The sequence below is a fragment of the Myxine glutinosa genome, chromosome 4 (genome assembly GCF_964187855.1).
Source record: "Myxine glutinosa chromosome 4, kmMyxGlut1.1, whole genome shotgun sequence".
Classification (NCBI taxonomy): Eukaryota; Metazoa; Chordata; class Myxini; order Myxiniformes; family Myxinidae; genus Myxine; species Myxine glutinosa.
Window position 1 is genome coordinate 63,502,886 of NC_136264.1, and position 25,624 is coordinate 63,528,509.

The window sequence follows — 25,624 nt, forward strand, 5'->3', positions numbered from 1 at the left end:
TTCATGGATAAGCAAAACCCGCGAATGTGGAATCTGTATACATTTACCAATTCATGGATAAGCAAAACCCGCGAATGTGGAATCTGTATACATTTACCAATTCATGGATAAGCAAAACCCGCGAATGTGGAATCTGTATACATTTACCAATTCATGGATAAGCAAAACCCGCGAATGCAAAACTCATGGATACAGAGGGTCGCCTGTGGTTTCCACTTTTGCTGCCTACTTCCCCCATCTTGCCTCTCCCCCACCCCTTCCCTCACTCACTCTGTCTATCCTAAACCTTTCTCTTCCTGCTTTGGTTATCTACCAGGGATCATTCATAGATAGTATACTTATACAAACTTTTAAATTCAGCACGTTTTATACAAAATTTCATCTCATGGAAGGCAATTCCAGAAACAAAAGAGGCTCATGTATTAGTTTGGTTACCACCTAACAATAGTTTAAAACATTCATCAATACTGAAAAATAAATGTATGACTGAAATCTACAAAGTCTACTTTAGATTCCTAAATAAATAAATTATTATAAAATAAATAAATAAATTCCTAGATAAATTCCTAAATAACCTCCTATAAATACATAATTGCATATCCAGGTCTTTAAAACAGCTGATCACCACCATCTCTTATCTTCCTCCATCCAAAACCTTGATATTTTCTACCCCCGTTAAAACACCCCAAATCCGCCTCTTTCAATCCCCAACTTCTTTCTTGAAATTCCTAGTAGTGTTTATTTACTTTATACCGTGTAATCCTCCCTCCTCCTCCATATCATATCAATGTCCTCCAATTCATGTCCCATTGGCATAGTGGAAGTGGTCGGTGGTCTCTCTGTCTGTGGAACTCACTTCCACATTCTCTTCAATCTCTTTCTTCCCTCCAGGTCTTCAAGACATCTGTTCACCACCATCTACAATCATCCCCCATCCAAAACCATGATCTTTTCTACACCCGTTAAATCACACCCCACCACTCCCAAAATTTTGCTTCTGTATCCCTCTTGTCCACCTGTTGCATTCTTCCCTACCCCTCATTGTTACCCACATCGATTGTTTGTCTGTCTCTGTCTATTTTCTCCCTCACCCAGCGTTTGCCATTTTCCCCCTTCTTCTCCTCTGTTCTCTTTGTTATGTTGCGTTCTACCTGTTCTAGCTCTTCCACGAGCCTAGACTAGGTATACAAAATATATTTAAACAAAGTAAAGTAGTTCTGTGGTAGACAGTGAAAGTGGCTTGCAGGCAGTGGTGTGTACTTAAATGTATGTACAAAAGGGAAATACTTACCTTTCCAGCTGCATCTTTATTGTGGCTGTTGGACCAACCACAATGTACAGCTTTTGCGAAATGTGAAGTTTTCCGCCATAATCCTTGCCACATGCATGTTGTATGCAATCATACTAAAATCTGGCCATTCTCTGCATATACTTACATCTGAAACATATCATTATGTTTAAATATTATACATATTGTGGCGGACACAAAAGCCCACTGGCGTGGTGACATCATTCCACGCACCGAGTGGGCGGTGGCCACGCCCGAGGGGTAGGCGTGGCCTCATGATATACCCCGGGCGACCAGCCCGGAGGAGTTTAGTGTTACAGTGTAGTCTTACAATAAAGACGTTTATATGTTACCGCTTGTCCGCTTCCTCCTTGCTCACAAGCAGCGCGCGTAACGCCGCGCTTTACTGGTGACCCTCGACGTTGGATCTGCCGGAGCGATCCTTCCACACGCGACGCCATCGCCATGGCCGCCTTCGTCAAACTTCCGGAATTTTGGGAGGCTCAGGCCGAAGTCTGGTTCGTCCAGGCCGAAGCCCAATTTCAGCTTCGGCACCTCACCGGCGATGACACGCGCTACTGCCACGTCGTCGCCTCCCTCGGGCCCGGCACGGCCGCTCGAGTTGTGTCCGTCCTTCGCCACCCACCGGACGGCCACAAGTACGAGGCACTCAAGCGGCTACTCCTAGCCACGTTCAGCCTCACGGACGATGCACGGGCCGACCGCCTCCTGGATCTCCCCGAGCTCGGTGAGACGCGCCCGTCGGTCCGAATGGACCATATGCTGTCACTGTTGGGCGACGAAGCCCCCGGTTCGCTATTCCGGGCGCTTTTCCGTCGCCAACTTCCAGCGCAGGTTCGCCTCGCGTTGGCCGGGACCGGGCTAACGGAACCCCGAGCATTGGCGGCCGAGGCGGACAAGTACTTCGCCGCTTCGGACACGCGGGCGAGCGTTGGCGTGGCCGTCACGGCCTTCGACGCTGATGTTCCACAGCATCATCTTCTACAGCACGCTGATGTTCCACAGCATCATCTTCTACAGCACGCTGATGTTCCACAGCATCATCTTCTACAGCACGCTGATGTTCCACAGCATCATCTTCTACAGCACGCTGTGGTTCAGCAGCATGCTGATACGCACCTCGTGAACGCTGCCACGCCCCGCCCACCGCCGCGGCGAAAACCGCCACCGCGGGGAAACCCGTCGACTCCACCGGCCTGGCGGAGCCAGCCGCACTCCTCCAGCTCCACCACCTGGTGCTGGTTCCACGCCAAGTTCGGCCACGAAGCTCGGCGGTGTCATCCGCCGTGCTCCTTCAACGGGTCGGGAAACGCCCGGGCCGGCGCTCAATTGTGGCGATGAGCGCCGGCCGTTCGAGCAGCCTGCTGTTCATAACGGACACCTTCTCCGGGCGCCGTTACCTGTGCGACACGGGAGCACAGGTGAGTGTCATTCCCGCCGGCACGTCAGACAAGCACGCCGCGGGTGGGGGCCCCGCGCTGCTTGCCGCGAACGGGACGCCCATCCGTACGTACGGCAAACGCTGCCTCTCTCTGCGGTTTGGAGGGCAGGTTTTCCGATGGACGTTCGTCACCGCCGACGTGCCCATGGCACTGCTTGGCGCGGACTTCCTGTGCGCTAATGGGCTCCTGGTCGACGTCAAGCGCAGACGGCTTGTCCAGGCCGAGACGTTCAGCTCGCTCGCATGTGCGTTGCCCAGCTCAACGAGCGGCTTGCCAAGCGGCTTGCCGAACGATTCGGTTCCGGCCACGTTGGTCTGTACGCTTCCGGCAGCGGACGCATTCACCCGCCTCCTCGCCGGCTTCCCGGCCCTCACGCGGCCCACCTTCTCGGCGGGGGCCGTCAAGCACGGGGTGGCCCATCACATCCCCACCGTCGGGCCACCGGTCTACGCCCGGGCACGCCGCCTCGAGCCGACGAAGCTGGCGGTGGCAAAAGCGGAGTTCGCTACCCTGGAGCGACTCGGCATCGTTCGGCGCTCAGAGAGCGCTTGGGCGTCGCCGCTGCACATCGTGCCGAAGCCCGGCGGGGGATGGCGACCGTGCGGGGACTATCGCCGTCTCAATGACGCCACGACTCCCGACCGCTACCCCGTCCCCCACATTCAGGACTTTTCCGCCCGTTTGGCGGGCAGGTCCTTCTTCTCGAAGGTGGACCTCATACGCGGCTACCATCAGGTCCCCGTCAGGCCGGAGGACGTCCCGAAGACGGCGGTCATCACGCCATTCGGACTCTTCGAGTTCCTGCGCATGCCCTTCGGTCTGAAGAATGCGGCTCAGGCGTTCCAGCGACTGATGGACAGCGTCCTGCGCGACTTGGATTTTGTCTACGTCTACCTGGACGATATCCTCGTCGCCAGCGCGTCCCGCGAAGAGCACCTACGCCACCTCCGCACGCTCTTCGAACGCCTGGGCCAGCATGGCCTGATTGTGAACCCCGCAAAGTGCCGGTTCGGCGCCGCCACAATCGATTTTCTGGGGCACCGTGTCACCAGGCACGGCGCCGTCCCCCTGCCGGCCAAGGTGGAGGCGGTGAAGGGGTTTCCGCGCCCCCGCACGATCAGAGGGCTGCAGGAGTTCCTGGGCATGGTGAACTTTTACCATCGGTTCCTGCCCCGTATCGCCCAGCTCCTGCGCCCCCTGCACGAAGCTCTCCGAGGTAAGCCGGGCAAAGGCGACGTTACCTGGACCGAGCAGATGGACACGGCGTTCACGGGCGCGAAGCTCGCCTTGGCTAACGCCACCATGCTCGCGCACCCGGCGCCCGATGCACCGATCGCCCTCACCACCGATGCCTCGGACTACGCGGTGGGCGCGGTGCACGAGCAATGGGTGCGTGGAGCTTGGCAACCGCTGGCGTTCTTTAGCCGGCAGCTTCGCCCGCCCGAACGCCGTTACAGTACCTTCGACCGCGAGTTGCTCGGACTTCACTTGGCGGTCAGGCACTTCCGCCATCTGCTCGAAGGCCGGGCGTTCACTGCCTTCGTCGACCACAAGCCGCTGATCTTCGCGATGGGCAAGGTCACCGAGCCGTGGTCGGCCCGGCAGCAGCGTCACCTCTCGGCCGTGTCCGAGTACACGACGGACATCCAGCACGTCGCGGGGAAGGACAACCCGGTGGCGGATTGCCTTTCCCGGGCCGTCGCCCACGCAGTCCACCTCGGCATCGACTATGCCCGGATGGCAGCGGACCAGGCCGCTGACCCCGACGTCCAGGCCTTGCGGACCGCCGTCACGGGCCTCCGCGTCACCGAGGTGCCGTTCGACGGCGCGGGCGTGGCTCTCTTGTGCGACGTCTCCCTCGGGCGTCCTCGCCCCATTGTGCCCGCGGGCTGGCAGCGCCAGGTGTTTGACGCCATCCACGGCCTGTCCCACCCGGGCGCGAGGGCCTCCCAAAGGCTGATCGCCGACAAGTTCGTCTGGCATGGCCTCCGGAAGGCCGTCCGCGGCTGGGCCAGGACGTGCCTCGCGTGCCAGCGCGCCAAGGTGCACCGGCACACCCAGGCCCCGTTGGCCCCGTTCACGGTGCCGGAACGCCGGTTTGACCACGTCCACGTGGACCTGGTGGGACCTCTGCCCCCCTCGCGGGGTTTCACCTACGTCCTCACCATGGTGGACCGCACCACCCGGTGGCCGGAGGCCGTGCCCTTGGCGTCGACAACGGCGGCCGATGTCGCGCAGGCTTTCATCGCCACCTGGGTCGCCCGGTTCGGCGCCCCCTCAGACATCTCATCCGACCGCGGCCCCCAGTTCACCTCGGAGCTCTGGGGGGCGGTTACGCAGGGGCTCGGGGTCCGGCTGCACCGAACCACGGCCTACCACCCCCAGGCTAACGGCCTGTGTGAGCGATTTCACCGCTCATTGAAGGCCGCGCTCCGGGCCACCCTCCGCGACGGCGGCTGGGTCGACAGGCTCCCCTGGGTCCTGCTGGGCCTCCGGACGGCGCCCAAGGAGGACCTGCGCGCATCCGCGGCGGAGTTGGTCTTCGGGCAACCGCTGCGGGTGCCGGGCGAGTTCCTCCCCGACTCCACGGCACCATGGTCCGCGGCACAGCAGCGCTCCGCTCTGCAAGAGACCGCCCAGAGGTTCGCCCCGGTGCCAACGGCATGCCACGGGCACCCACTGACGCACGTCGCCCCGGAGCTTCGCACGGCGGAGTACGTCTTCGTCCGCCACGATGCCCATCGGACACCACTGCGGCCCCCGTACGACGGGCCTTTCCGCGTGCTGGAGACCGGGGCGAAGCACTTCACCCTGGACATCGGCGGTACTCCTGACCGCGTTTCGGTAGACCGCCTCAAGCCGGCCCACCTCGATGTGGATCATCCACCGCCAGTGGCCCGACCCCCACGTCGGGGCCGCCCTCCTGTGGGCGGACCCCCGGCACCGCCCAGCCCCGCCGCCACGGCGCCCCCCGGTCCTGCACCCATCCCAGGGGCAGCCAGGGGCATCCCACCTGGTATCCCTGCACCCCGGACGCCGCCGATCGCCAGGGGGCGCTTCGGCCGGGTCATTCGTCTGCCCCGCAAACTGGCCCTCCAGGTGCGCGGGAATTCTGGGGGGGCGCGTGTGGCGGACACAAAAGCCCACTGGCGTGGTGACATCATTCCACGCACCGAGTGGGCGGTGGCCACGCCCGAGGGGTAGGCGTGGCCTCATGATATACCCCGGGCGACCAGCCCGGAGGAGTTTAGTGTTACAGTGTAGTCTTACAATAAAGACGTTTATATGTTACCGCTTGTCCGCTTCCTCCTTGCTCACAAGCAGCGCGCGTAACGCCGCGCTTTAATATCATATTATCATTAAACATATCTGAAACATATCATGAAACCTAATAACCTCCTATAAATATATAATTGCATATCCAGGTCTTTAAAACAGCTGTTCACCACCATCTCTTATCTTCCTCCATCCAAAACCTTGATCTTTTCTACCCCTGTTAAAACACCCCAAATCCACCTCTTTCAATCCCCAACTTCTTTCTTGAAATTCCTAGTAGTGTTTATTTACTTTATACCGTGTACTCCTCCCTCCTCCCCCAGCCATCCCCCTTCCACAGATCTACTGCCGTTCCTATTCTCTGCTGTTGTTGTGCTTGTGCTTCCCTCTCTCTCCCACCTCTTGTCTCCTGCTCCCTTCACATGCTTCCCTCACATGCTCCCTATTCTCTGCTGTTGTTGTGCTTGTGCTTCCCTCTCTCTCCCACCTCTTGTCTCCTGCTCCCTCCTGCTCCCTTCTCCTGCTCCCTTCACACATGTTTTATGTGGCTGTGCATGTTTTCATGTTCAATGTGTTAGCTCTTACACGAGCCTCGATTCTGTATACAAAAAAATAATACTGCTTGGCCAATTTCCCTCAATTTCCCGGGATACCTACCATACTATCAGGTTATGGGCATGAGATAAACCTCCCTCTTCACCCCACACATGAAGGTGGGAAGACTACTCTCCATTTTCACCTGTACATATGACATGGTGCAAGTGGTTTAACTACTGACTCCTGTCGGAGGGAGGGGGTATTGAGGGTGGGGAAACTACGCATAACCACACGCAAAACGACGACATATGACATAATGCAAGCGATTCAATGACACTACATTTCACTCCAGGAGGGAGCAGGTATTACTCGTTAACACAATTTTTGTGTTATTTCTTTAGAGGAGGTTTGGCTATTATGGAATGATCAGATATGGAGTTTCTGCCACTTTTTGAGCACCTTCCCTGGTCATTATTGTGCTTGAGCACAGCTCCTTGGGCAGGACTGCTTATTGGAAATGCTCTGTATTGGCAATGGAGATACCGTTTTCACAATAATGTCCATTGTTGATAGATCTACAGTCTTGTATACTGTATATATATTATAATTATTTATTTTGACCGTTAGAGTGCTTATGTGGCATGACCATCCTTGGACTATTATTACCCTGCGCAGTGCGCACATGAAGTGAAAAGCAGGGTAAAGCAATTGGTTCGTGCCCGTCCTTCTGTGTGTCTTGTCAGTTTATGATCGCCAGTTTATGATTGAGGATCAACTTATTTAAATTGAATGTTATATTTTGAACATGAATCAGACCATGAATCGGAAAACAGACAAGGCGTGTATCAGTACTTCGTCTCTGAATTCGGCCTGATTGGACATGCGCAGAGAGGAGTGAGATAATATTTTGACTCTGTCTCGCTGCCTGGCAGTCAAATAAAATTGGAAATCATTCCAAACAGGAAAATTACTGTTTTTGGACGTTATAAAAATATAACCACCTTTAGAGGCCATTTTTCCCCGCAAAGCAGGGGTTGGCCTTTTTCGGGAACCGTGGTTGTTGTTGTTTTTTGGTCCCCTTTTTGAAGCAATGTTTTACGGCCGGATGCCCTTCCTGACGCGAACCCTTTTTGCCGCCTTTTAACGACAAACAGGGAATTACCAGTGAACTGGTACTGGACGTTATGATGGATACAAACAACAGGCACGAAGAACTAATGTAACGTGTTAGATAGGGTGGTGTAATAGAGACTGCGTCAACAGTGGTATAACGGCGGTAAAACCTGAAATTAATTTATTTATACGACTTTTACAATCTTGTTTCTTTTTAAATAGAATTATATACTTGAACACTGGAGAACACAAATCACCATCATAATATGTCTAATAACCTCGTATTTTGCAGTACTTGGGCATGTTTTATTGGGTGGTGTATAAGGATTGTGTATAACACATTGACACTGCTTCAATAGAGCTGAACTTCCAGATTTTTAAACGATCTTTAACATCATTGTTTTATTAAAATTTAAGTGTATATTTGAAAGTTGCGTGAGCTATCGTGTTCAATAAACTCTAGTTATTAGATTACAAGAATGGTGCTAATGATGCTAATGGAAATTTTGAATATGATTTAACTAATTATGTAAATAATATTTTTTGGGAATAAATCATACCTATATTTATATTAATTATTGTTGCTGTTTCTGGTATTCGTTTTTGTTATCATTCCAATCACTTCCTAAACACCAGGTGCAGCCAGTTCCAGAGGATCTTGTATGCAAGATCTTGGGAAATAAAGCCTCCTTCAGTCCTATCATTACTCTGGAACCTCGGCGGCGAAAATTCCACAAACCAATCACGATGACCCTTCCACTACCTGAAACCTCCCTGCAAGACCTTCTCACAGGCCGTGGAGGGACATCACCTACACTACGACTCCTTTGTAGCATCACTGGTAGGGTCCACAGTATTTGAATTTTATCTTTGAAGAATTACTACAAACATTATTTATATATTTTCTAATAATTTAAGAAACAGGAAGTAAATTCCTGCGTAGGGCTAATGTGAAAAAATTCTGACTCAACCCGGGACCCAAACCCAGGAACCTCATCACTTACGCGGTGACAGCTCACTGAGCTATTGAGTCTCCGGGATATCATCAGAGATTTCTCACACTAACACTGTGAGCGTTATAATGGCCGATCTCTTACGTGCCTGCTAGGCAGACCCCGGATGTGAGTGTATGTAAGTGTGTGAAAGTGCCTTGAAGATGAACGCATCCAACAATTTAATAAACAGGAAGTAAATTCCTGCGTGGGGCAAGTGTGAAAAAATTCTTCCAGAATTTTCCAGATTTTAACCAAAATTGAATATATATATACTGTTTACATGTATTCATTAGTCTAGCTTGGATCTTCAGATTTCAGGGTCTGTGATTTATTTGACACATGGTGTCAATAGGATGGATACAGAAGGAATGTCATGAATTTGTATTAATCTTTATTTGATCTGATAATGTTTTGAAGTAATATTTAGAATCAAACTATATTAATGGTTTGAATCTTGGCCCAGCTATAAACTGACATTCTGGTGTTTTGCAGGCAGGGTGAGGCATTATTGTGTGTGCTGTCACTCGGATAGACTTTGAACTGGATGTCCCATCTGCTAGAATTAGTTGATGGACGTTAAAGACCTCACAGTGTCGTTTGTGAAGAGTAGGCAAGCTATTGCCGGCATCTGGCCAAATTCCTGCCCTGACTTCCTGTGTCAGAGTGGTGACCTATTTAAGATTTTAACCTTAGCCATGAAACTGCTTCGCAGAACTGACACTCTGTATAGAGCATGGTACATGACCAATCATGTGGAAGTGCACACCACTGCAATGAAGGCCTTCCCCTTAAACGCTGAAACCCTCTCCAACATATATGTGGAGAAAGCAATCAGTAATTTATAATAAAATTCAAACCAAGTTCAGGGGAAGTTTATGTTAGGAAACAGGATACAAATGGGAAAAGATGCAGGAATGTTACATAATTATTGCCAATCTGTCGGATGTGTAAGTTAATTGCAAAAAGGTTCTAGATATTATATTACATTCAATTAATTTTAAGAATGGAGTCAGTGTATAGAAGGTAAGTGAATGATGCATTCAGTGTGAGGGATAGGGCTTAAAAAAAATGCTATTACTTCTTAAATACATTACAAGAATCCACATTTACTTGAACTAAACAATAAAATGTAACGTAATTTTTTTCAGTCAAATTATTGCTCGTAAACTATGAATTTGATATTATTGATAATCCCAATTCATGGATGCCAACCCTACACAACCCAACCATTCCTGGCCAATCCACCTCTCCCTTTGCATGTAAACAACAGCCCCATCACCCTTTTAAATCAATATGCAAATTTAACAAAAGATGTTCCCTTGCACAGAACTGAGGCTTGCAAAAAAGGAAGACACAGCCAAGTAACTCGATGCGTAAAATAGGTGTACATAATCACAAATGCTTTCCTTATGTAATGCTCTTGTTCACCAATAATGCTCTGGCAATCGTGTTTACTGTTGTTCAGGGGGCACGGGTCCAGCACAGTGGGAGGACATCAGTGGGAACACTCCACTTGCTTTCAATGAAAAGTGTGTTTCTTTCACCACCAATGTATCAGCAAGGTGAGTTTTTTCTTTGTTGAAGGTGAAGGAAATATTAGTGGGGAAGGATATGTGAAAAGGTGCTTGCCCTTTAATTTTCTCAACGATCGTTGGTAATATGGGAGGGTTCAACACCCAACATGCCCAAACCTGCCGATTTTAAAGGTTATACACGTCAAAAAGATTCACATTGGGTGGTTAGGGGGTAATGTCAAGGGAGTTGAAAATCTGGATCCAGATGCGGATACTACATTTTTTCAAGTGATTCTTCAGCCTTTGCCAGATGGGGCCAAAAACTATATATTGCATGATATTTCAAAAAGTACTGGATGAGTTATGGTAGCTTGTAACTGTTGCTGCGTTTTTTCCCGAGGAAGAACTGCTGAAATCTATCTATCCGTGTTCTTCCCAACATCTTTGTTCGTTTCACGTTTCTTTCTACTTTTTCATATTTCTCATTCATTCATTCATTCATTCTCTATTCATTCTAATTCTTGCTTTTTATTTATTTCTCCCTTTTTAATCTATCTGTCTTAGGAGAAGTGAATTCTTGCAGAAAATTTTCTGTAAGGTTCACCTAGCTGCACCTGGACGGGTTTGGGGGTTGAGGAGTAGCGGCCGAAACCTGAATCCTATCCAGGTTCCTCCTGATGACTCCATTTTTGCTCTTTTTTCTGGTTCCCTCTGATGACACCATTGCAGTATTTGGTTTTCCGTTTCATTATGACAAATCTAGGTGCACGAGTTGGTTAGTTGACAAGAACAAGCCAATTCGATTTTGGTTAATGTCCGAATGCAGATCCGGCCTATCAATGGGCTACAAAATGTAAACTGTTCAGCCTGGTGGAGGTACGTGCTCTACTGAGTGTCATTCTAATTTTAACTTGTATTTGGCCAGAGTTGTACTTTGCAGGATGTACGCATTTGTCCAGTAACCCATTTTGGGTGAAACTTCAAAAATCCCAACTGACTGCTTAACTCAACACTTTTTCTCCTTTCTTCTCTTTCTGCAAGCACCTTCCAGAGACAATTATTCTATCCCTCTTCCATCCAGAGATTTAGGCAAATGGTGCACTCACTGCCATTTCATGTTATCCTCTATCCTTAGCCACAATCTTTATTACGCACCTTAACCCTTCCTCACCCAAACCTCTAGGGTTAGTTCTCTTGTACATGCAAGTCTTTTATCTATATTGATGGAAAAACTGCAGGTTGCAGTTTTTCCATTCCCATCTCTCTCACTCTCTCACTCTCCCACTCTCTCTCTCTCTTCCTGTCTATCTCTCTCTCTCTCCTTTATTACCCTGCGCTCGCGAAGCGAAAGGCAGGGTTAAGCATTCGGGTGCGTACGTACATACGTACGTGTGTCTGCATTTTAAAAATTCATTTTCTCGTCAACCGTTGGTCCGATTGACATGAAATTTTCACCATAGGAGGGCCTCCTCCTGTAGAATATTTTAGTGAATATTATGACGTCACAGGTCACGTGGTATGGGCGCCATCTTGGAAAAAAAACAAAAAACTTTGCACCTCTATATCTCAAAAACCGCTGCACAGAAATAGAGACTTGTCTCATTGCAAAGAACTCTCCATGCGGAATAACATATGTGAATGATGACGTCATATGTCCTGCTGTTATGACGTCATAATTCGACAAGTAAAAAACTTTATCCGATCAGGATGAAATTTCTTGAGCATCTTCTCGATATAAATTGATGCCGAAATAAAATTATTATGACGTCGTAGGTCAAGTGGTTCGGACGCCATATTGTATTGAGTGAAAAACCACTAAAATCCAATTTTCTCCTAAACGACTGAACAGATCGAGGCCAAACTTTGCAGGCAAAATCGCATACCCATGACGAACAAAAAATGTCAGCGAGCATGACGTCATGCGTCACATGGTTTTGGAGTTATGACGTTTTTAAGCATAAACTTTTAAAACCTAGCTACTCCCTCATTTTTGATCCTATTGAGGGGAAACTTCACAGATGTGTTCAGCATGTCAGTCTACTAAAATTACCTTTTGGTATTTTCGATAGGTCACGTGGTTTGGCAGATATAAATAATTAAACGAAAATATTTTTAAAAATTATAACTCTTGAACTGCTTCATTGGTCGACGTGAAACTTTATATTATAGTAGAGGTAATGAAGTGTAACATGTGTGCAAAATTTCAAGATGATTGGATGTACGGCCTGGAAGATATAAGTTGTTATTGCGTGAAGAAGAAGTCTTCTAGAGTGGGCATGGAATTAATTATCACACTGCACATGACGAGCAGGCAAAGTACGGAGCGACCTCACGGGGTCATTTTGACCTCAAATAACATTCTGATTTCAGATTTGTCAATCGCTGAGGCATATTAACACACAACCAAAACAGATTTGGCGAAATGCCAAGATTTTTGACGAAAATATAACATTTGTGTCTGCATTTCAGTAAAGTAAAGTGTAAGCCGTGTCAGCATTTTAAAAATTGAAACATGGCTCATTGTAAAGAACTCCATATGGGGAATAGGTGTTGTTAAAGATTACGTCATTGGTGCCATAATTGTGACGTCATAATTCGACAGGGACAAAGCTTAGTCTGATCAGTTTGAAATTTCTTGAGCGTGATCTATGCAACAATTATATTAGAGAATATAAATTTATGATGTCATCGCTCACGTGGTCTGGCAGCCATATTGGATCCAAAAAAAAGAAACGTTCAAAAATAGTAGAGTTGGCTTACACCAAGTTGACTGCGCAGGGTAAGTATTCTATGAATTCCATCTAGTTGTTCATTCATTTGCGTGCCTTTCCAAGAATTGCCCTGCTTGCCCTATAGTGAGTGAGTTCATATTCATTCATTCATTGTGTTTTTTTTGCCCACGTGAAATATGGAAATTTTCATCCACTGGCAATTCAATTTAAAAAATGATGCATGCATCACACCCTTTTTACATTGGCATAAAATGCATGAATTGAATAAGGCACACATGATAGTCTAAAACGACACCAAGTTAAGTGCAGCATGAAGACAAATGCCTCAATTTATGCCATTAAATGCCATTAAAAAATGAAGACAAATGCCATTAAAACAAAATAAACGTTAAATGGGTGTGATGGGTCGTCTATTATCCGATGAACCTTCAACACAGCACATTTCTCATACAACAACAACAACAACAACATGCATTTTAAAGGCCATTTTCCCTACAAGAGCGGGGGTTAGCCTTGCGGTCCCCATGACAATCTTCTCCATTTTGCCCTATTTTCTGCATCTCTCATTGTTAACCCCCTTGCCCGCATTTCTTCTTCCACCATCTTTAGCCAAGTCTTTCTCGATCTTCCCTGTTCTCTACTTCCTTCTATATTCATTTCCATCACTCTTCTCAACCAGTCACTTTCATCCTTCCTCAACACATGACCAAACCATCTCAACCTGTTCCTCTCCACAACATCAATCACAGGCTCTATTCCCATCATCTTTCGCAATTCATAATTTGTCTTCCTCTCTCTAAACGATACTCCACACATCCATCGAACCATTCGCATTTCCGCCCTTTCCAACCTTCGTTGCTGCTCTACGTTCATTACCCATGTCTCGCTCCCATAAATCATAACACTTCTCACACATGCAGTATACACCTTTCCCTTCAGCTTCAACGACACTCCCCTCCTCATCATCACACCACTCATACAATTTCTCATACAAGGTACAAATTGAGCGAAGGTTTGTCCATATTACATGCTAGGTAATCTTGGGTCTTTCCAATAATTTCTTAACACTATATTTTAACGAATTACCAAATGTACATATTAATCTGAAAGCAAGAATACTTCTGATAAAAACGTCTAATAGAAAGAATACTTCTGATTGAAAGATAGCAAGGTCTGATATAAAGACTAGGTTTGTTTGCTTTAATGGCAAACACTTGGGAATTCTTGCTCCATTTCAATTTGTTATTGATCAGTGTCTGTGCCCACTTACTTATGTTCAGAAACTTATTCTGTACTGTGGGCATGAATTAATCAAAAAGAGTCATAACCACCTACTAAGTGGCAAAAAATAAAAAATCATTTCCTTTGGCCTGTTGACATTACGACCAAAATAATGACAATCAAACCACCCCAGTGTAAGGGCTGACAAAATATACAATGCACAAGTTATCTCCACAACAATGGAACTATATTACTGAGACTTTAGAATCACGGTGTCAAGAATTTTCAAATGTGTTAATTTTGTTGGTGTACCTGTACAATTATTATCTTAAATATCATTGTAATTTTTATACAAGATTGCTCTTTAATTTACTTATGCAAAAACTCTTTAATGTAATGATATATTAACTCTTTAATATCCATCCAAAAATATATATAATAATAAGAAAACTATAATATTATTGTTCTTTAATTTATAATGCAAGAGAAGGCCTGGAGCAGTCTGTAGTTCTGATTACAACCCAGTCATGGTAATTCTCAAAGTAAAGCTAAAGAAAATGAAGAAGGGTAAAATAAAATATGAGATGAACTACAGCAAAATTGTAGGAAGCAGGTGTTAAGGAAGTATTTCAGGAGTGAGCGCCAGATGAAGAGAATAACGAATGAAGACTCACACCCAGAGAGCATGTGGCAACAGCTGAAGGTAGTTGCATTGATGGAAGTTGCAGACATTATGTGTATAAAAATAGAATAGATCAAAAAAACAAAATTGGATGACAACAGAAATACCAGGGAAAATGGAAGAGAGAAGAAACGCTAAGAACAATACTGAGAAATAAAGATAAATCTCTATAGTTGTCCGAAAAATGTGCTGAAAAGCAAAGATAGAGTTCTGCAATAAGAAATGTGCTGATATTGTTCAGCGAGAGAGAACGAATAATCCAATGATGTATCAGAAAATCAAACAGCTGAAATACTAGAAATACACTAAATAACAAGGAATATATGAGCAAAGATGGAAAACTACTGTTTGATGAAACAGAAATACTATACAGCTGGGCTGAATACGTTGAAGAATTATATCAAGATGAAAGGCCAAATATCAGGACAGATAATGTAAATGTTTACCAAAATGTGAACATATCTGAAGGAGCGGTGATGGAATTCCAAGTGAACTGTTACAATACATGGGAGACAAGGGTGTGAAATACTGACTCATATGTAATAGATGGTACATTGCATATTGATGGTACATATTGTAATAGATGGTATAAAAACATTGCCTCAAAAAGAGAACCATGACAATTACATGACAATTATTATTATTATTATAATTACAACTACATATGGGCAGGGAACAGCCCGAAGTGGAGATCGGTTTCTGAGGTTTGGGACATGGAATGTAGGGACAATGACAGGGAGATCAGGAGAAGTGGTGGAAGTATTGGTCAGAAGAAGAGTGGACATATGTTGTGTGCAAGAGACGAGATGGAAGGGAAGTGGTGTGAGAATGGTGAAGGGTAGGCAGGGACAGAAATACAAGTTTGTGTGGCAAGGGTGCCCGGAGGGCGTGAATGGTGTTGGTGTCCTGTTTTCTGAGGAGTTTGTAGACAGTGTGGTGAGTGTGACTAGAGTGAGTGATAGGTTGATGATGGTGAAAATGATGATTGGAAAACTCTTGGTGAACGTCATCTCGGGATATGCTCCGCAGGTTGGTCGGAGCGATGAAGAGAAGGACAAGTTCTGGTGTGTGATAGAGAAGCTGATGGAAAACGTGAAAGATGAGGAAGTTGTTGTGGTAGGAGCAGACCTAAATGGACATGTGCGAAGGAGTATGGATGGTTTTGAGGGAGTTCATGGGGGTTACGGATATGGTGTGAGAAATGGAGAAGGTGAAAGGATTTTGGAGTTTGCTCATGTAGCTGATTTGTTGATTTGTAATACTCAGTTCCAGAAAGAGGATAATAAGCTTGTTACATACACGTCAGGTGGGTCGACGACAACCGTTGACTACCTGATGGTGCGTAGGCGACACAGGGGACACCTCCGGAACACAAAGGTGATCCCGGGGGAGGAGGCTGTTTCACAGCACCACTTGGTTGTCTGCGACATAAGGGTGAAAGGTGCGTGGAGAGCTCGGCGGGTGAAGTACCAACCGCAAGGCTAACCCCCACTCTAGCAGGGAAAATGGCCTTAAAATGCCTGTTGTTGTTGTTGTTGTATGTAATAGATGGTACAACTCAGGTGAGATTCCGGAGGATTTTCTCATGTCTACCTTTTTGTGATATCCCTAAAGTTAGTAACACCACATAATGTAGTGAACAATTAGCTTAATTTCACATGCATCCAAGGTATTACTACACCTGATTAGAAGGAGAATACACCATTAATGTAAAAGTGTTTGAGCAAAAACCAAGTGGGTTTCAGAGGGAAAGGGAGCAATGGTGATTGATATATGCCAACTGAGGATGTTAACCCCCCAAAAAAGTGACAAAAAAAAAGGGAAAAAAAGGAAGTGACACCTTGCAGTTGGGAACCCATCTTCAAAATCTAAGCACAATTTCCTTGCTTACCTGCTTTTTAAATACCGTCTTACTTTACCAGACTCGTTGACATAATGATTAGAGCATCTGCTCCGAGTCTGGGATGTCAGTGGTTCAAACCCAGACTGGGTCATACCAACGACTTTAAAAATGATACGTGCTGCTTCCTCGCTTGACGTTCAGCATTTAAAAGGATAAAAGCACAGATGATCGGGAGGAGGAAATTCCTCCTGAGGAAATGCGCCGCTTAAAGCGGTGAAAAAATCGGCGCCATTGCTGTGACATTGCTGGTACGGTACCAATAGTATTCCAGGAAGTGACGGCAATTCCTTCAAAATCAGTGGCTGTGTTTATCTCATGTAATGATTGTCTCATATTGTGGTGTGTGTGTGTGTGTGTGTGTGTGTGTGTGTGTGTGTGTGTGTGTGTGTGTGTGTGTGTGTGTGTGTGTGTGTGTGTGTCAGCTCCATTACGAGCCTTAAGTTTTGTACAATAAACGTTTTTTAAAAATGTTCTAGCACTGCATGAACATATGATCATATAATACTAGTGTTGATATACATAATATGTTAAATGTTCTTATAATGCTGGTGTTGGAAAACAGAATGTTATATGTTCATACAATGTTAGTGTTGGTATACGTATGTTACGTGTTCATACAATGCCAGTGTTGGTGTATGTATGTTACGTGTTAATACAATGCTCGTGTTGGTATACATATGTTACGTGTTCATACAATGCTAGAGTTAGTATACGTATGCTACGTGTTCATGCAATGCTAGTGTTGGGATATATAATATGTTACATGTTCATATAATGCTAGTGTTGATATTTCTATGTTACATGTTCATGCAATGCTCGTGTAGGTATACATAATATTTACATAGCACATATTTGGTATGTTCTCTGTTTCATTGTGAATTAACAACTGAATTGTGTTTCTAGGTTCTGGCTCATTGATTGCCGCCAGGTGCAGGAAGCAGTAGAGTTTGCCTCTCAACTATACAGAGAGCTCGTATGTGTACCATACCTGGCCAAGTTTGTCGTTTTTGCAAAGACTCATGATCCTGTGGAAGCAAGATTACGTTGCTTCTGCATGACTGATGACAAGGTGAGATGAACTTCTTCACCATCTTCCTGTTTTCCCTGTTACTTTTGTTGTTTGAAAAACATTTCCTTATAGGTGTTTTAAAAATGTAAATCCTTTTAATCAGTTCCATAGCATCATATGAAGTAAGACCTATGTCAGCCTTCACTTCAGAACAGTTTTCTCACCACAGTTCAAAACATCCTTTTATGCCATAATAGACAAATGCCTCGATTCTTTTCATATTATTGTGGTTTAAATATATATATATATAATTGGTATCTGTAATCTGGTTCTCCAACCTAATGAGCGAACGTCATGACGTCATCGCCATGCATGTCCGCATTGCCTGCAAAGCTCCAGAGGAACCATCTCGCAGTGCGTCATTATAAAAATAAAAAAAACCACCTTTAGAGGCCATTTTTCCCCGCAAGCGGGGGTTGGCCTTTTTCGGGAACCTTGGTTGTTGTTGTTTTTTGGTCCCCTTTTTGAAGCAATGTTTTACGGCCGGATGCCCTTCCTGACACCAACCCTTTTTTGCCGCCTTTAACAACAAGCAGGGAATTACCAGTGAACTGGTACTCAATTAGCCGACCTCGGAAGGATGAACAGGCTGAGTCAACCCCCCTGGCGTTAATTCAGCGATCGACCGGGATTCGAACCCAGGATCCTAGGATCCTAAGCCGGCACCCTAGCCGCTAGCCCAACACCAGGGTGTCATTATGGATTATAAATTCAGATGTGGATTCAAATGAGTGGATACCAGAGATAATGTTACCGTGTGGCAGGCGGTGCTTATCGCTCCCAGGAGGGTGCAGTAGCAGCTGTATGGGACACCTTGCTGGCGGTTCCCCACTGATGATATGAAGGTCGCATAGTGACATATATATATATATATATATACGTATATATATATATATATATATATATATATATATATATATATATATATATATATATATATATATATATATATGTATATTGTTATGAATTTTGGGGTAGGCATATATAGATTTAGGTAGATCTGTATAGGTATCATGCTTTGTCTGTCGAGTTAGAACAATCTCGATGTAATAAGTCCTGTTAGCCCGGTTTGTCGGATCAAGTGTGTACCTGTGATCATACGAGGATGATTGTGTGTTAAATAGTTGTAGGGATTACGCTAATTCCCGCGTGTGTGAAACCTGTAAACATTCCGGTGTCCCTTATGGCAACGCACTCATATACACTAGCTAGATCCATTAGTGCACCACATTAATTAATTCCCCCGCCGCCACAATGACTGACCGAAAAGACCGACAGGAAGCGGTCGCGTACAACGGCGCCAGGGCAGGCAAACATCGTACAAGGCAGGCTGAGGCCACGCCCACCGCGCAATGGATGGACACCGAGGGTTTGGTGGGGGGGGGGGGGGGGTCGCACGACAAGTGGGAGGGGACTCGTGAATTGGGAAGAGGCCCGGATGACGTTAGAGCATGCTGAACAAGAGACTTGGAGTGGCGGACATTTTGTCACTTTGATCCGGACTTTGGTGGTGAACGTTGGCAAACCGACATTTTGCCCTTCTCGTTTCGGCTTCCTGCCCGTTTGGACCTCCCTTCTGTCCTTGCTTCTCGTTCCCATTTGGACCTTACATCCGTTATCCTTGCACAAGAGTTTATTGGAATTTTTTTGAGCCACCAAGTTTTATAAATGCTTTGCCAAACGATGTTTTTGCATTGCTCGTGACATTTGCATTGAAGACCTCATTGGACTTGGATTAATTTGTCTAGTTTTATTCATTTTTCTTTCCAGTTGGTGGCTTGAGTCTTTTTAATCCAATCAATCCATAAGTAGGTTTGCATTCAATCACTTTAAAGAACCCAGAAATCCCAGGGATTTTCCCTCACAGCATTTTCCAATCTATTTGTGGGTTGATTTTCCAGCTCACGTAATGGTTCAACTTTTTTGATTATGTTGGTGAACACTGGTGTGAATGTGCGAGCACAGAATTCATTTATTTTTCAACTTTTCTCAATATTCCGCTTCGAGGCTTGTCCCCAATTACTCCACTGTCCCTATTTTTTGGAATCTCTCCACCTCCTTCTTATGGGCTATTTGGGATCAATTCCAATGAAAACATATCATTTATATAGTTTGTACAATCTATTCTGTTTTTATTTTCTTTCATACACTCATATATTATCATTTTCCAACTTTTTTTAATCCTCATGTCCACACTTGCATGTAAATTAACGCATCTCACGTATGAGATTGTTGCTTGTTAAGGTCCACAGCACTCATTTTTGCACATTCAAGCTTTCAGATAATTTGTAATTCCAAATCCAAATCGATTCTTTCCTCCAGGTTGATAAAACATTGGAACATCAGGAGAACTTCACAGAAGTAGCAAGGAGTCGAGATGTGGAGGTATGGTGATCATAAGGTCCTGTGAGAAGGGGTTTAATAATGAGAAGGGGTTTCTTATAACCTCTTTGCGGTGTTGGGAGGGTGGTTATTAATGTCTCGTGGTATAATCATCCCATCAAAGGTGCACTGCAATAGTCGTGACAGTGAAAATAAATGTATTTCATGAATTTAAAGAATCTTTTCTGAAGATAAGAAGAATATCTGAATGCTAAGCAGGCCAATTTACAAATATTTATTACCAGACCCGATTGCATAATAGTTAGAGCACCTGCTCTGATTGTCTGGGAGGACGGCGGTTTAATCCCTGGCCAAATCATACCAAATAATTTTAAAATGATATGTGCTGATTCCTTACTTGATGCTCAGCATTTAATAGGATCGAGCACATACAAACAACCATAAATTGACAATAGTAAATGCAGGCTTTGATAGGCATAATGACCTCCTCCTGCATTGAAGATCCTTGAAAGGGAACTCATATTATATCTTCATTGCATAATGCATTGTAACCTTCCATGACTCATATCAAGAATGAAAATTACATAATTACTCAACTGCGGTTGCTTTTTTGTCTCCTGAATTGTGGTGAGCAGGTCCTTGAGGGAAAGGCCATTTATGTGGAGTGTTTGGGTAATCTTGTACCCTTAATGAAGGCTGGCCAGCAACATGTCTTCACCTTTTTTGCTTTTAAAGAGAACCGCCTTCCCTTCTTTGTGAAGGTATGGATATGGCTCGATAAAGGCACAGTTTATTCAGAATAAAGATTGCTAGTTGATAAATCCAGATGCAGGTCGCATTGATGTTTCATAATTTACTGTGTGTTGACTCTCTTAAAGATCCGAGACAGCAATCAGGAAAAATGTGGACGCCTGTGTTTCATGAAAGATCCCAAGTCGGTCCGTGGTCTTACCCCTCAAGCAGTCTGCAATCTCAATGTAACACTCCCTCCTTACAGGAAGGTGAGAATGAACTCATCCATTTCCTGGCATCATAACTTCGCCCTACATTCTTTATCTCCAGAGATACCAACTACTTTGATTTACCTTCAGTCCCCATCTTCTTCATCATTTTCTTTGTGGTGTTGGTATTCACTCTGATGCTTCAATGTATTTTTATACATCATATACAGTATATTGATATATGTGCATTAGACTTTTTTTCTCTCTACAAGAGAAATGGAAGTAAGAAAGCTCCTATTTAAACACTGTCTGTGATTGGTCAATTAGGTCAGTTTTGAATTCTTTGCAATCTAAGATATATCAAGATCTGTTAATTTTGGATTACTCAACCAATTTTACGACAAATAATAATAGGTATATATCAAGATCTAAACACCAAGGAATAATAAATAATATTATAACATAATAAATGTAATAAATAATATATATAAATAAATATAATAATATAATAATTTATATAATAATAATAATATATAATGATTATTAAATACAGTGGTACCTCGGCTTACGAGTTTAATCCGTTCCGTGACGGAGCTCGTAAGCCAAATCGCTCGTAAGTCAAAGCAAATTTTCCCATTCAAATGCATTGAAATGCTATTAATCCGTTCCAGCCTCAAAAAAAAAACACCAATTTTTTTTGTTAGGTGCTTTTAAATAACAAAAATGTACTTTATAAATAACAAATAATGTATAAACAAGCACGACCTCGTATATACTGTACATAATACAAGAGAATGTAAAGAAATAAACTGGTTTTATTAAGCAGAGGAGAAGAGCATGCCAGGTGAGGTGTGCGTGTTGTCGACTTGGCGAGGCAGTACGATCGTACTCCTTCTACGATATGTACGATTTTGAAGCAGAAGGAGTCCATAAAGGCTATAACGCCAGCCAAGGGCGTTACGATTATTTCAAAGCTCCGGACCTCTATCCATGAAGATATGGAGAAGTTGTTGTTTGTGTGGTTGAAGGAGAAGCAGCTCGCAGGAGATACCGTGACCGAGAGCATCATGTGTTTGAAAAGATTGAAACTCGGATATCGAGCACGGACCACGAGGTGTTTTTTCTTTTTTCTTAATCTCGGTTTCAGTGAACTTTTGCTCTGTGCTCACGTGTACTGTACCTGTACCTGTAATGGTACGTCAGAGGTTGGCACCTGTTGTCATCATATTAAGTGCAAGATGTTCTGCATCGTAAGTTGGTACACCGTGGTCTTTCGGCGGTGTTTAAGCCGGCCGTCTTGGCTTCTGTCACCATTGGCATTGAGTCTTTCGATGTAGGTAGGTCGTTGTGTGCCGGTGCCTTGGCCGAATTCCTTCATTGCTGCATTGTTAGCTCACCTGGTTTTTTATACCACATCTTTGGTTATCGGACCAGCGAATGACGTCATCTCCAAAGTATGGCTTATTCTCACTTGTCTTGGACGATCTTCTACTTCTAGCCTTCCACCGTGCATTTGGTGTCCACTGTACTTACTGTACAGTGCCTGGTAAAATTGATGTAATGGGTTTTTGACCGTCAACGCCATGAAACGTCATGAACGTCATGATGGACAAAATCACAGACTGGTCAAACAAGTGGAACATGTCTTTCAATCCTGCCAAATCTCACTCTCTTACTATGTCTCTCCGAAAAGATCGACTGGACAACCCTCCCATCTACTTTCTCAACAATCCTCTCCAAGAAGTTCTGTCACTCAAGCTTTTGGGTCTCACTATCTGCCATGATCTTTCTTGGGAAAACCACATTTCCAAGCTGGCCTCCAAAGCCAGTCGCCGACTGGGCATCCTCCGTCGTGCGAAGTCCTTCCTCGGCACACCTGAGCTCCTCACCACATACAAGGCTTTCATCCGCAGCTCTATGGAATACTGTTCTCCCCTATGGGCTGGTGCTCCTGCCTCACACCTGGCTCGGCTTCACGCTGTTGAATCCAAAGCTTTCAAAATCATTGGAATCTCCCGCGATGAAGCTATCTCTGAGGGCCTTTCACTCACTCACCGCAGGCAGGTAGGTGGTCTTTCTGTCTTCTACCGACTCCTCTCCGGCCTTGCTCCCCCAGCTCTCTCTGTGCTCTGTCCCCCAAATATTCCTACAGGTCGCACAAGATCTGCCAGCAACCCTCTGATGGTTAAACTGCCGAAATCTCGGCTCTCTGCTCACCTTCACTCTTTCATTCCTCTTTTCTCCCGCCTGTGGAACAAACTCCCACACTCCCTTCAATCCCTCTCCTCCCTCCAGGTCTTTAAAACAGCTGTTCACCACCATCTCTTATCTTCCCCCATCCATAACCTTGATCTTTTCTACCCCCACTAATTCACCCCAGATCCACCTTGTTTGAAATTCCAACTTATTTCCTGGAAATCCTGGCAGTGTCCATATGTTTATACCTCTCCCACCCCCCCCCCCCTTCACATGCCTCCCCCCCTTCACATGCCTCCCCCCCAAAGCCCTCTCCCTCCCACAGATCTCTCGATGTCTCCATGTCTCTCGGTCCCTGCTCTCAAATGTTGTGTTTGTGTCCTTCCCCCTCTCTCCCCATCTTGTCTACCGCTCCCGATGTTATTTGTTTTATGTGTCTGTTTGTCTTTCTGTGTGATTAATGTTCGCTCTTTCACGAGCCTCGATCTTGTATACAAAAAAAAAAAAAAAAAAAAAAAAAAAAAAAAAAAAAAAAAAAAAAAAACCGTCATGAACCGTCATGAACCGTCAACGCCATGAACCGCTAACACTCAAAAGCCCATTTATCGCGCCTTATAAAGCAAAACGCAAACCGAAAGCCATGCCTCTCAAGCGAGGCGTGCTTCCGTGGTCACGTGATCCACAGGTGTAGCTCATTATACCCGCACGCGCGACATGCTTTGGCGGTCACGTGACCAGCCACTCTGGAGGCGGGGATCCCCGCCGATGACGTCACCGGCTGGAGCAAGGAGATTCCTCGCTCATGTATTTCGACGATTGCGTGTTTTATATCCAAGCAGAGATGCTTTCACGGCAAGATAACCACGTGACCGCAACCGGAAGCCACAACCGGAAAATTCAAAAAAATAAATTTTTTGAGCTCGTACATCGGATCTCGGCTCGTATCCCAAAGCAACAAACCGCCCGAGCGACGGCTCGTATCCCGAAAAACTCGTACGTTGGGGCACTCGTAAGCCGAGGTACCACTGTATAATAATTTATAATAATAAATGATAATAAATAATAAATAATATAATACCAAATAATAAACACCAACGACAAATAATAAGATATATCAAGATCTGTTAATTTTTGGATTACTCAACCAATTTTATGACAAATAATAATAGGATATAAAAGGTTCAAAGATCTTGTCTTAAATTTTGATTTCTGCCTAAAGAACCCCGATTTTTACCTTGACATTAGATTTAAAATAATTTGCTGTTTATCGATAAAGTCCTATTTTATGCAGCTTTTTCTGATGCATTGCTTAATTGTAGCTGCATTCCGAATAATACAGTTCTTCATACCTTCTACAGAAAATATTCCACCCAATCCTTTCTGTGTCATCCAAACTATGCCAACAAATGACAGAAGAGATATAGTCATTTCTGTACGGAGAAAGCAACACTGTGGGTGGAAATTTCAATGATATTGTTATATTTGTTGTTGCTCTTTTTCTCGATCTCTCTTCCATAATTATCCTGTCTCTGCCTTTATCCATGTCTTGACATTTTATTAATGTAATAGTATTGTGTGAATGTGGAATTTACTTTGGAGTTATGCAATGACCTTTAACACAACACAGGAGGAGGCCATTTGGCCCATCATGCCTGTGCTACATCAACACCATTTTAAATCCAATCTTGTTCTATCACTCATGCTTGGCATGACTCAAAGCAACAATAACATTTTGTCGCAGCATATAAAACTCGATTCACCAAATGGAGTTTTTCAATTTCACAGATTGCTGAAGTCATGATTTCCTTCATCTATTCATGTGCAAACAATGACAACCAGGACAGGTCAACTTTTATTCACACGTTAGATTTTGCTTTTTGGCGCATTATTAAATAACCACATAAATAAACAAATCACATTTTATTTCTTAGAATATATAGCACTCTTCATTTGAAACAAAATCTCAGTGTTTTACAAAAAAATAAAATAAGATGAAAAAATGCAGAAAAAAACAATAGTAAAATGATGGGGATTAAGAGGGATTTAAAACCATGAGACTGAGCAATATTTAAAAGGCAGTGAGATCCATCGGTGAGGAGCGCACTTGGAAAATGCTCCATTACCAAAAGTCTTCCTGCTAGTTTGAGGGACTACCAGGAGATCCCTATTGTGTTTGACTGCAGTGCTCTTGCAGGGGATGTAGGGCATGATCATATCAGAAATGTAAGCATGAGTCAAATTATTTGTTACTTTCAAGGTTATCAGCAATATTTTAGAATCAAAATTTGGTCATATAGAGAGCTTCAAAATTGAAGTGTCTGGAGGATTGGAGTGATGATAAAATTTACGAG

At 44.8% G+C, this 25,624-nt stretch overlaps 1 protein-coding gene across 2 annotated transcripts in view; it reads left to right on the forward strand.

The window, feature by feature from the left end:
- The window catches only part of LOC137425860 (uncharacterized), a 473,741-nt gene that overhangs the window by 344,238 nt on the left and 103,879 nt on the right, over positions 1-25,624 (forward strand). For both annotated transcript variants that reach the window (XM_078775806.1, XM_078775807.1), the window contains 6 exons: positions 8,314-8,518; positions 10,138-10,234; positions 17,628-17,793; positions 20,116-20,178; positions 20,772-20,897; positions 21,015-21,137. In XM_078775806.1, the coding sequence (XP_078631932.1) occupies positions 8,314-8,518; positions 10,138-10,234; positions 17,628-17,793; positions 20,116-20,178; positions 20,772-20,897; positions 21,015-21,137 (780 nt within the window). The remainder of the gene's footprint in view (positions 1-8,313; positions 8,519-10,137; positions 10,235-17,627; positions 17,794-20,115; positions 20,179-20,771; positions 20,898-21,014; positions 21,138-25,624) is intronic.